This window comes from Anopheles marshallii, chromosome 3 (genome assembly GCF_943734725.1).
Source record: "Anopheles marshallii chromosome 3, idAnoMarsDA_429_01, whole genome shotgun sequence".
In the NCBI taxonomy this organism is placed as follows: Eukaryota; Metazoa; Arthropoda; class Insecta; order Diptera; family Culicidae; genus Anopheles; species Anopheles marshallii.
In genome coordinates this window covers 81,917,083-81,929,966 of record NC_071327.1, presented here as the reverse complement: position 1 = coordinate 81,929,966, position 12,884 = coordinate 81,917,083, and the positions used below count along the sequence as shown (strand labels likewise).

The 12,884-nt window shown below is 45.9% G+C and overlaps 1 protein-coding gene and 1 non-coding gene across 2 annotated transcripts; both read right to left on the bottom strand.

Annotated features, from left to right (window-relative positions):
* Positions 1 to 1,683: 1,683 nt before the first annotated feature.
* LOC128715031 (uncharacterized) lies at positions 1,684 to 9,106 on the bottom strand. The gene is made up of 2 exons (XM_053809912.1): positions 9,059 to 9,106; positions 1,684 to 3,267 (listed from the first exon to the last, which is right to left on the bottom strand). The coding sequence occupies exons 1-2, from the start codon at positions 9,104 to 9,106 to the stop codon at positions 1,684 to 1,686; spliced, it is 1,632 nt and encodes a 543-aa protein (XP_053665887.1).
* Positions 9,107 to 12,051: 2,945 nt separating this feature from the next.
* Positions 12,052 to 12,307, bottom strand: Trnay-gua (transfer RNA tyrosine (anticodon GUA)). Its single transcript has 2 exons — positions 12,271 to 12,307; positions 12,052 to 12,087 (listed from the first exon to the last, which is right to left on the bottom strand). It is a non-coding gene; the product is annotated as a tRNA-Tyr (tRNA).
* Positions 12,308 to 12,884: the final 577 nt, after the last annotated feature.

Here is a 12,884-nt window from a genome sequence, read left to right as displayed (position 1 = left end):
AATGTTCTTGGTCTCCGCTTCTTGTTGGGACTTCCAATTGAATATTGTGAGGTTAAAAAGGGGAACCGTTAGAGTGTGTTTGTGTGATATAAGAATTAAAAAAGAAACAAAGGTATATATTGATGTTCACACTTTCGTGGTTTTTCTATTCATTATAATCATTATTATTTTCTCTCAAGTTAATACATCTAAACCTAACGACTGGGACTTCTTGTACAGTTGTAAAGATCATAATCACACACGTTATCTTCCTCAAAATGCAGTATTTGTTCTTCATTTTCACAAACCCCCTATTACGATCGTTCCCTTGGGTAAACAGGTTTCGGAACAGATCGCCCTGATGAGATCAAGCATCCACATTGCTTCTTGTGTAGCAACGCAGGATACAGACACACACACACCCGGCACCTTCGAAACGGGCTACTAAGATCGTTCTAACCTCACTTTTCACAGTCGCTTTGTACTTCGTTCGTTACGGATTGTCCCCTCACCGCACCTTCGGTAATTATCCTCTCCTCTCCTCTCCTCTCTCTCTCTCTCTCTCTCTCTCCCTTTCTCTCTCTCTCTCTTTCGCTACCATCCCTAAGGACCAACTTGATTCCTCTACTAACGCCTTCTGTCTTGCCTTCTATAAACGGTTTCTAATTTCCGTACGATTGGCCTTTCCCGCAGGAATCTAAGGGGCCCGCATTTGTTAATGGTCTCCTTTTATTTGATTATTGTTTTGTTTTCTCTAATCTCTTCAGGTGCTCGAGCTGTGATTAGGGGTTTGTGTGTGTTTATCTTTTACACTTGTTTCTTGTGCTGTGCTGTTCACTGTGAATACAAAACACTAATTAAAGCTTCACGTTCTCTCAATTAAGCGGGTAAGCATTACCGTGTTCCGCGCGTCACAACTGTCTATGGCCCGTCCGTCTTTTAGCTTCTTTTGTATCACTTCCCCCACACACATTCCCATTCCCTGATTGCATACATGACAAGGTTCTTGGTAAAGGCTTCTTACGCATTAGTAAAACAATACGCACACTAATCAATCGATCGATAATTTACACACGCATGCATACGGAGTGAAGCAGCGTTTACACGACGTTTAGGGATCAAATGAAAGTGAATTCCGGTGCATTCCTACAGGTAAAAGCGGATTTGAAATCATGGAGAAATCAGTTCCCGATTAATATTGGGAAATATGTCATGGTTTGATTCCATTGTTTGATATGAAACATGTTAAGAATATCCTCACTTTGTCTCTTATTTTGTAACTTTTAAGAATTCTCATTAACTTATTATCACTTTCGCTTGTTCTCTAAACGCGGCGTTTTAAATATTAAATGTACTTCTGGTGTGTAAGAACTAAATTAAAGCGCAACTGTAAACAGAAAAGAGTGGAATATACGCATAACGTACTCTATATCACAAAAAAACATCATAATTATCATATAAGAAATAATTTCCCTTTCTCTGCTTCGATGGCACCCTGCGTACTGGACACCACAAGCGTGTGTTGCTAGCTAATATTGCCTTCAGACAACAGTGCCTTCCGGAGGTTCCGAGTTGAACACACTCACTTCAAACAATCTTCCACACAGGTATGCAAAATGGAAGAGAAGGAGTGATCCACTCGAGTGGTCCACTGTCGGACGGAATCGGATGTTACAGTTTGCCGCACCACCCCCCCGATGGCACTCACTCACAGATCTTGAGTGTTGCACAGCGACGCTCGAGCTCCTCGTTGAACGAGTTATCGAACGTTTCGTCGTCGATCCATGTCTCCACCGTGCTGGCGCTGGTACGTCGGGACGAGCAGCGTGTCGACCGCCACACCACATCCGTGTCGATCTCGTAGTGCTTGCTGTTGAGATTCTCCCAAACGTCCGTTTGCACCTGGAATGCCGGTCGGTACTGCTGGTGGTGGTGGTGCTGTGGAGATGGTGTCTGCTGGGACCCACCAGTAAGCCTCGCCAGATGAGCCGGCGAATACTCGAACGGGTTCCAGTGTGTACGCATCGGTTGATAAGCGGGGATGGTTGGGTGCTGGGGTGTCTGCTGCTGTTGCGCGATGTCCAGGGACGTTTGGGCTGATGAAGGCGCCTTACAGTGATCGCCACGAACTGGGCTCGGTTTGGCGGAAGAATCCCATGGACTTTTGGATACCTTGTCCCAGCTGGCACCACCACGGATGTTGTAGTTCTTCCACGGATCGACAAAATCATCACTTTTCGCCAGATGGAACGGTGACGAACAGCAGGATGATGAGCTCGGTGTACCACCGCGCTCTCCGGCAGCGTCCGTAAGCTGATCGATCAGGTACCGCTTGGTACGGTCGTACTTAACCTTCTCGAAGAGAAGTGCTGCAGCCGTTTCAGCAACCGTAAGTCGCTCCATCACCGACGGCGTCTGTCCAGCAGGATCTTCCTCCACCATCGTCGACAGGGTCGTCTCTTGTTCTAACCGTTGTTCTCTCCTGCCCAGGGTGGTTGTACTGGCGGCAGACGTGAGGACTAGCTCTTCGTCTTGTCTCCAGCGTGCCTGACGCTGACTCTCATCTTCATCCCGCACCGTGTCCTCGTCATCACCTTCGATGTGATTGTAGTTACTACGCCGATGTTTACTCGCGGACAGGAAGAGAGGTTTCGCAATGTCCAACGATCCTTCCCCGTCACCAGCACGCATCAGGCTTTTGCTGATCTTATCCAGCTTAGCACCGAGCAATCGGCTGCTGCTGTTGTTACTCGCTAGGGTCATCGAGTCGGCGACCACTACCTCCCGCCGTTCACCCACACCAGTCTCAACGATGGAGGGAGAGCTGCCAAGTGTTTCGGACGTCGTCCTCACCGTTTCGCCCTCCGTTAGTGGTCCGTCGAAGGTTTTCGAGCGTAGCCGGAAGCACTTGCGAAGGTTGACGTTCTTGTTGCTCGTGATGTTGGTACGCTTCTTGGGCAGATTCTTCATGCTGCGACTCAGTTTGTAGTTGTTCTGTGTTTCGGGAATGGGCGGTGGGGATGGATTCGGAGATCCTCCGTCACCTAGCGCATAGAACCCGCCATCCTGTGCCATTCGCGTTTCCATCCAACCCTCGACAGCAGCATCGTCCACGACGCTCGTGTCTCTTGGCTGAACCTTACACCGGGTTGGTGTACAGTTTTTGTGCAGCACATACTTGGCCGTTATGCGATTGTTCAGCCCATGCCCATTGTTGGTGGGCGACTGATCTGCAGCACTGCTTCCGTTCGTAGTAGAGGCCGGATTGAAGGACAGCTTGCGAATGATCTGTTGATGAGAAAGAATGAAACCTATTAGAAGGGAAATTGTCACAAGAACTTTTGAGCAATAAAGTTGGAAAGAAAATGGCGCAGGACACCATAAAGGTATAATGTGTATCGCACACTGAAGGTGGTTTTCGCGCGAAGCCATTTATTTCGCCAGGTTCCTTAATCTCAGCTTCAAAATCCCACCTTTAGACCAACCAACCTCGGATGGGAGCAGGAGATTTGCGGAACGATCGTTCGGGTTCGGCTGATGAGAGGAACCTGTTGTTGTTGTTGTTGCGTTAGTCCAGCTGTCGAAATTGCGAAATAGTATAAAACAGTCAGGAAAGAATGATTGAAGAAAAAGGCGCAAATAAAAAGGCACAGTTTCTCCAGAAACAACGCAAAACCATATCGCGGATGACTCCGGTTCCCAAGGATCTCGATTCCCACCGGATCCGGTTGTCGGTACACTCCCCTCCCCCCTTCCTTCCTGCCAACTCCACCCAAAGTCCCAACGGGAATGTCAGATTTGTGTTGCTTCTTATCCACTTTGTGCGACCCAAAATTCTTACTTTGTTTCTTTCATTTATGATGTGCGACGACGACTTCCCCTACAGTCTTCCATCGAAAAAGGAAGTTGAAACAAGATCCCAAAGGAGCGAACGAGAGAGACCGATGGACTAAGGTGTTTTTGCTTGTTTGTTGTGCTTGAAGGATGAAAAAAAAACCCCAACCAACACGGGAATCCTTGCAAACAGGAACAAACAAAGCACCAAAGCAAAAAACTTGAATCACGACAACGGTACGCCATAACGTGCTGTGGCGAGACGAAGGCGAGGCCACGCACAGTTTGCGGTAATATTATTATTACACGCGGAAAAAGGGAAAAAAACAAGCATAATCACTCTGCAGCATCTCAGTCCGAAACAACCAACAAAAAAAAACTACAGCAAAAGCTGAATGATGCGGATTGGGGGGATTTTTTTTTTCGCTCCATCGACAACCACGACCGGCGACAACAATCTGCACACCCCACCATCCCGTGCCTCATCCCGTGGCACCGTCCAGGGGTCAGCAGAAAGAGAGTCACTGTCCAAAGGAAGCGGATCGTTCCGGTAATTGTTGCCGTTTTAAAAAGCCGTACTCGAGCCCGGTCGCGTCCATTGTCGCCAAAAAAGCGAACGTGTTGCGAATTTATGCAACAGTTTAGCAACCAAAGACGCTGCGCTCGGGCATCATTAAGAGTCACGCAGCATTCTGCACACTGGTTGAAGTGAATGAAGTACATTCAATTGGTGAAATGTACTTTTGTTGAGACAAATAATTGATGAAAAACGCCACTTTAATCCTTTCGCTAGATTAAACATCGTAAAGTATTGATTTTATTAATGTTTTATATGGTTTGTTAAACGATCGATCCTCCGGTGTAAAACGATTGCATACTTTCAGGCTCCTTAAAAAAAAAAAAACGATTCCCATTTACAAATATCGAAAAACCGAAACAGGACTAAAAGAAACATTAACAAACCGTTTGGCAAAGTACAAAAAAACCGGGCCCCGGTGTTTCTTTAGATGCAATTTGATCCTCGAAAAAAAAAACGCAACACAACACAGTGTTCAATACTTTCTTGGGGCTCCCCTTATTACCCTCAGGTGGTAAAAGGTGCATGCATTGGCCGGGAACTGGTTGCACAAGGACCGAACGTCCATTAGCATCCGACAGACAAGAGATAGAGAGAGAAAGAGAGAAAGAGCGTCTCAATCTCGGCCCCGACAAGTTTGCGTGTAGCAACATCTCAAGCTTCTCGTAAAGAAAAGGAAGCAACAAATATGAAATCCGGTTTTACGAACTGAAAGTTCCTTCGTATGGGAATTAAAGAACCTTCTCCTTGATTTTTTTGTTTGCTCCCTCTCTCACACACAGTCACTTCCTTTGCTTCCATGTCTGACTGTGCGATCGTGTTTTATGTTGATGCTAATGCAACGAAGGGTTTTGTGCAGTCATCATGTTTATGATGCACGATCATCATGCTGATGATGATGTTGCACCTCACACACCATGGGAAACGTAAGTTGTTAAATCTTATCTGCGGCCGCTTGCCCCGCACGCCAGCTGACTCGACGGGAGAAGGAAGTAGGACGACTACCAAACAAGGCGGAATGGCTAGATAAAGCAAAAGCCAACATTTATTTACCATTATGCAAGTGTTGCAGGAGGGTAAAAAGTTTTCGAAACGCGAACAATAATCGTTATTGTTCTAGAGCACTCGTTCGACAAGGGGAGGACGGACTTCCACAAACTCAACGCAACTCGACTCAACTCCAATTAACTTTTGCCTCATCGTGCTTCATCGCCCTTATGGCTGGGTCTGGATGAGTGAAGCAAAAGCTTAGGCTCTTCCCGCATAGATGGACCTCCACCGTAGCAAGGATGGCGTGGGAAAGATAATATTTATCCGTTTTCCGTCGCCACATCCAACACCCCCTGTTTGCCGGAGGGTGCGGAGGAACATTCCCACCAGTAGCTGTGGGAAGTTGCAAGTAGCGAGGTGAGAACGAGACAGCCAAGCCCAGGATAATCATCTTTCGTGAGTCACGAAAGGGATTTTCGGGAAGTCTTCCTTGTCTTGGAGCTCATTTCAGCTTTTCCACGGAGCGGACAGACACAAACGGAGATGACTCACCAGTTGCCACCAGCACCAGGGCACTTGGCAGTGTTTTGTGATCTTGAGGATTTTTCACACCCTTCCATCTGATCGTTCCAACCTAGGGACTGCGGACACCGCCGTTTTATTGTGTGGAAATGCTGGGCACTTTTAAATGGATCCAAATATTAGCTTTACCAACTCAAACCGTAATGTCGCAAACTTGCCATCACGAGTTGCCTTCGTGACCGTTGCCATTCGTCGGTAGTGTCTTTCGGCCCGATAAAGCCAGCAATTTACCCGGTTGATGAAGGTTCGTAGTAGCGTAACGAATAGAACGGAATAAGGGGTTTGGCTGAACTGAAAACGGTTTCCCTGAATACTCCCTCTTCCGAAAAAAAGGGTTCAATTCTGTGAATGAATATACCTCTCAGAGCTTCGAAACGAGCGGAAAGACTAGACCTTGAAAATGTGGTCTCCGTCTCGGTTTACAAAAAAAAATCCACATTTACCAAATGTAGCGAGAAGCGAAGAAGGGACGAGTAGGTGGTGGTGGTTGATGCATTTAAACGATTCTTCCACAGATTTTTCTCACGTTGATAGAAAACACGCAATTATAATTTTTTGCGCTTCCATATTTCAAACCCCATTTGCTTTTCAGACCGCGCCATCGGGGCTATTTTTGTTCCCGTGGTCAAATTTGACTGCACGCTCAATAGACGAAGGCAATCCTTTTCCGCCTGCCTTCTTGGAATGAAGATTACTTGGGATGGGGATCTTGTGGGACAATAAGGTTTCATGGAGAAAGCAAAAAGTTATGTTTCCCAGTCCGAGGTGTCGAGGATTCCCATTCCGATAATGGCACAAAAAAGCAGCGATTCGTATATTAAAAATGATGCTTTTGAAATCGTTACTTTTGTAGAATAAATGACCCCACGCTGGGATTGATTTGCACAAACTTAATTACTACGGAGGTGCGCTTAATTTTGCCTGTTTTTTTTCTTTCTATTTTGCATGTCCAAAACACGATGTCAGGTCAGGTCAGCAAAGGTTCACTTAAGTTATTTGCAGCTGATGGTCGGCACTGTACCACAATCGATCGGAAGGCAAAAACCACATGACGGTCGCGGACATTACCGCAAGGCACGAGCAAACCAACTATGCAACGGCTCACTCTCGTCCACCACATCCCCAGGATGAGTTTTTGCTTTAAATATTTGATGATGGTAGCTCGCGTATCGGCGAAGCAACGCAACACACGAGGCCACAGCCACAGAAGTTTTCTATCATCCTGCGTTGAATGTGAAAATGTATTCAATGTGTCATTGTGGGTGAAATTTTCAACCATCCTCCCGCCAGGGAGCGAATCTGCACGGTGAAAGCACAGGAACGATGGCCACGGAGCAAGGGTGACGAACTGTTGCACGACCGTGTTGCATACGCCGGGATGAGTTAATGCAATCTAGTTTCAAACTTCCGGTAGTGAGTTTTGCTGCCAGTGGAAATCAGGTCTCCCAGGCGAAGGATACATTGTTGGCCTAGGGGGGGGGGGGTGCAATTTACGCTACAACGCACCTATTATCGTTCATGTCTCACTTGGGGAGTGATAGTTTAGGCGAGCGTATGTTGGAATCAGCACCAAATTTGTATCCCTTGTAGAACAGACATATGTTTTTGCTCAGGAACAATCAGTTCCCTACAGAGCAGAAGGTAAGAGCATCACTTACGAACCCGAGCATTCCGGGTTCAAATCTAAATCGGAATTTTCTGACGACTATCAAAACTGGTAACTTGTTTCATAAAAGAAGAATTTCGATAAAAATATTCTGCATTATCCTGACATGTATCAAGAAATATGTCATTCACTGTGTGAAGCATTGAAATATGTCAACCGTATCGCCTTAATCTCCCTTTAATCACTGTTCATTCGCTTTTCCATCAATTCCACCCCGTACGTAAGTATGGCTTTCATGGGAATTTCTATCCAAATTTTTATAAACTCAAACGGTACATCTCATTTCGCCGAACGCCGTCCAAGTGACATGCAACCTCAAAGGTCGTTTGAATAAGATTCAGCAGTTTCAGGCCAAATACTTACATTCCCCGACATGATGGAATGGTGAAGGGTGGGCAGGAAACAAACAACCATCCAGCTTAAATTCAATTCCACATGCCGCAGGGAAAGCGTGGGCTACCGTTTCTAGAACCCATACTACTGCAGCGCCAGCCACTGGGAAGCTAGTGGGAAATGAAAAAAAAATGGTGTGTGAAAATGTCCCTCGCGTTGACATCGTGGTTGATGTCGATCATTACCAGGGAACCCATCAGGGTTCTAGCAAACAGTACACGGACCCCTATCGAATGGAAGGCAGCGAGCGCCTGGATTGGCTCATGGCCCCTTTCTTGACAAGCTCACCCCGGGACATTGAATCCCTAAATAATAAGCCCTAAGCCAGCGTAGCAGCAAGCCAAGCACGAGAACCGAAACGTTGTGTATTTTTTTATTCCTCCGGATCGTTTGTTTGGTAGGAAGCAGGTGCCCCTTGTCCCTTATGTGCGTGTGTGTGAGTGATTTTTTTTTGCCTTCAGCTTACTACTCCACATCATATCCCATGTCTCGCGCGCCGTTGATCGTCGGCGTGGGAAAGTTGGAAAAAACTCTTGCCCAAGAACGGTCCCTTACCATCCATTATCGTTGGCGTACGCATGGGAGAGGAAGTAGAAATTGACGGACTGAAAGGGAACCAGCCCAAAGAGGGTGGAGTGACAGAGAGACATCGAGCTGAGAGGACGATTTTCGGGGATTCCTTCCGCAGCAGCAGCAGCAGCTGTCTTTTAAAATTTGATGCTAGCGGCTTTGAGATGTTTGGAGATTTTCGTCCGTTTTAGGCCTTTCGTCCATGGGAAGGGAAACTCTGTCCCTCTGTCTGCAATAGAACAGCTGTGGAACGGCGTAAAATTGAGGCCTGCCGGTCAGTTTGGACTGAGGACTTCAGCACAGAACAGGGAAGTTGCTAATTTAATCTCAGTTTTACTGGGTCACAAGACAAATGTCCGTTATGGATAACTTCCATTCCATTGCACACAGGGAACTTTAGAGCGATGCTGTAATTTGATTTATCCACCACGACTCGCAAGACGGCATTCTTTTGCAATTATACATACCTTCGCACAGCATTTTTTCGTCTGCTTCAGTAGATGCGACATGGTCATCGTCTTAGTAATCCTCCACCAGACGTGTTTCAAATCTCACTGCTCGGCAGTTCTGCAATTCACGCTCCGTTTGCTTTTGATCGATCGTATTTGTATTGAATTTTGCCTCGTTAAAGATCGATCGCACACATTGACACCACTTCACCAACAAACTCTTGACTTATTTTATTCTATTAGCTATTCCCGCACAAGCGAACCTTGGCGCTTGTGACTGGAGCTAGAAATTAAATGGCAACACACAGCACACTATGCCCAATAGCATATGGCACGAGGCACCATCATCATTGACGGACGGAACGGATGGACACTATGGTCGGAATTTTCACGCTTCACAACCGAACTGCTCTGCTAAAATCCAATCAACCCTTAATGAAACAAACTCAATTTCACTTCCATTTTCTGCAGTGCCAATTTACGCACTTCTCTCACACCGCCCGCACACACCAGCCGCGCAATGTTAGTGTGCCGGCGCTTGGTTTGCCCGTTTGCTTTCGAATCGAATCGAAACGTTTCACTAATGATCGATTAAAACACAATTTCCCGTTTTGCAAGTTGCCGCTGTGGTCGCCTTACACCACTCCGAAATACGCGCGATACACCTCGAACGCTCGCTAGTGGAAGAATGCAATCGTCACACGCGCAATCCTTCACCGGACGGATAGCGAACAATACACACACCTTGCATGCTCGATGTTGGTTTCAACTTTATTCGATGTTTTACGCTTTCCATGTACGCAAAGCCAAGTGTCGAGCCTCTGCGTCGGCATCGCGAAACAAACGAACGAGCGCTGACTAATGCCGAACGTTCTGTGCTCTCTCGTTTCCTCTTTGCTTTTCGTATGTATCGATCTCTGTTGCGCGTTCGAATAGGGGTTCATCTGGTTCATCTTAAAACCTTTTCTCCGGCAGTTCATTTGGAGGGGAATTTCTGACGATGAAGTACGGTAAAATGTTCTTTTTGGTCTCAGTAGCTGGCACAGTAAACTACTTATTACGCCAGAGAAGTCTTCAGCCGTGAAGTTAATGCTTCTGTTCAGTGGCACATTTCTTCTTTCGGAGAACTTCCAGCCAGTCTTTCATTTGATCACGATTCCAGCCACTGCAAAGAACATAATAAAAATAAAAACCAATTGATAACAATTGAAAGATACACTTAATGTGGAGTAAGGAACTTAGACAACCTGTCCCAGGAGTTGTAATGTAGGCATACACTTGATTTGATTATTTTCTCATTTTCTCGTCTTTCCTTCCAAATGGACAGATGAACACTCCGTTCCGAAAATTCCCCTTCCCGAGGGACAATAGAATGAACACCAACAAGAAACCGAAAATCCGATCCGATGCCGGGAAATGAATGGAAAAACGAACAAACGGGGAGAAAAAAAATGATGGGCTTGTTTACTGCCCCTGCGTAACCATGGTTGCGATGCGTTCCCACGCTTCGCCCAACAGTGACGTAAGCGTCGCATCAAAACAAACGCGCTGTCTCGTTTGCTCTCTGCCTCTTGCTGTCCTTTTCTCTTTCACTGCTTACTTTGATTTGATGAACTCGTATCTCGGTTGCCTTATCAAGCGAATTGCGTATAAACGGCGCATACGAAAGTGCACTTAGTGACTGACTTCCGTTCCATCGGGGGCTTCTTCTTGTCTGCTCTCCCCTCATCTACTCGACTCGGCCGCCCTCCATCGCTCCCCGCACACGCACACTCGCGTACCGATGGGTGGCAGCCACCGGGTACCCACTTATACATCGTACGAGTTCTTTTAATTTTTCTCACTTCCGATGGCCAGTGTGAAGCATGTCTTCTTGCTTTTCCGTTTCCCCCAGGACAACGGAGGAGCCACAAACATCGAGCCCAGTCGCCCCACACAGCAGAGGGTGGCGGGCGGGAAAGGGTGGCCCGGATTGCTGTATCGCGGCACTCATTCTTGCCTTGCTTTCTGGCTCCTCCGCGGGCTGCCTGCTTGGTGGTGTACTTCAACGCCGTTCGTGATACGGTGATCCCCTACGGTGCCTCCCCCTTCATCACACCATCGCCTCAAATGCATCGGGGTTCTTATTATTATTATCATTACCAATGCAAAGCTGACAAGCTGGTCAGAATGGATGGAAAAAAGGGAAGCGCAACGTGAAGCAATATCGAATCGATCGAAGGTGTCCCAGCGTAAAAAACCCGAAGGGAGCCGAGGAAATCAACCCCTGAGCGCAGGTGAGTCGGAAAGGGAGTTTTGTGTTTCACCGCACGCTTTCCCACGATGCTTATCGAACTGTTGTGTATGTTGCACACCTTGTGTGTGTATCGTTGTTTTCTTCTACCGTCTGAATGTGCTTCTTTTTAACGTTTCATTCTTCAATTGCTACTGCTTGCATCTATCTTCTGTTAATGTTTTTTTTTTGTTTTTACTTACGTTCTTCACGTTACGTTCTTTTTTTCACGTTGCGTTGTATTTCTCACACCATACGACGGCGTTTAATGTTGGTGCTTAATTTAAGGAAAGGGAAAATGCAACCGGAGCTAGTAATGATCGTGACTGGCCCAAAACGAGTGTGATCCAAATAGCAATATTAACAAAACTCCGCTTAGTGGGAGTTGAACATTTTCACACACAAAGGGAGAACTGTGAATAAAGTGCAAGTGAGCGATTTAAGTAATGTTTCCCAAGGAAACAACACTTCTCAATGTTTTCCTTTTACTCCGCTAAGGTTCGTTAATGTAAAAAAAAACTAAAACAGCATACACCTCCAAATCGAATTGGATAACCAATCAGCGATACATTATTATCACAGAGCTACGACTCCTCTTAGCTACCACAGTCTAATTAAGCTTCAGAAGATGTGGAAGATGAAAAATATACAAACTTATTTCTAAATACATTTTTATGACAATAAGAACACTTACTCGAAAAAATTACATTAAAAATAATCGAACAAAAAATCTCTTTTTTCCTTCGAACCGGATTTGAACCAGTGACCTATGGATTACTGATACACACAGAGGGCTGAGATGGGGGAGAGACAAAGTTGTTGGATGATGGAAACAGCAGAGAGAGAGAAAGTGTGCATTGTTTGCAATTACAACACAAAGTTTTTCAGCAGACTCACGAATAGTAAACATACACAACCAAAGTCAAACCACACGCAACTCAACGCGCCGAGCTAACTTCTACAGTCCACCGCTCTACCAACTGAGCTATCGAAGGCTACGAATGCATGCCTGTTACTGAACGATCATAAAGGCCTACCAACAATAATGGGATCCACAAAGCAATAGTAAATAGGAAACCCATAGTGGGGATTGATAGCGAACTGACGATGTGGAGCTGGCAGTAAAAGTTCATTAAGAAATGAATCATGTTCCTCATAAATGAAGTACACTAATTTAAACTAAACTGCAATGAAACATGCTCTTTGTTTGTGTTGCAATAGCATTCGTATCAGTGCGATTGATTGACCAACTCGCTTCGTAGTGCTCTATATAATATCCATTCATTTTTTTCACAACCATCCACGGCGCCAAATATCTCGTGAGATTGCTGCCAACTCTACACACCAACCTCCCCTGTTTTAAGGTACAATTTCGAAGGAAAGGAAAGAAAAACACCACTCAAAACACTGGCCACCTACCAGAATTGGCTCGCACAAGTTGATTGTCCCAAAAGAAGCCCAACAAAAAAGCACACAAGCTGAAAACAGTATCAAAAACGAGGATAATTTTGTAGCTTCTCGTGCTAATTGTCTGTCTTCTCTTTCGATTTCACACCGTACAAGGACAAACGG

Excerpts from the sequence above, each read along its gene's own strand:
- LOC128715031 (XM_053809912.1), bottom strand. The coding sequence starts at position 9,106 with ATGACCATGTCGCATCTACTGAAGCAGACGAAAAAATGCTGTGCGAAG. Across the intron at positions 3,268-9,058 it reads CGAAAAAATGCTGTGCGAAG|ATCATTCGCAAGCTGTCCTT; the intron begins GTATGTATAATT and ends TCTCATCAACAG.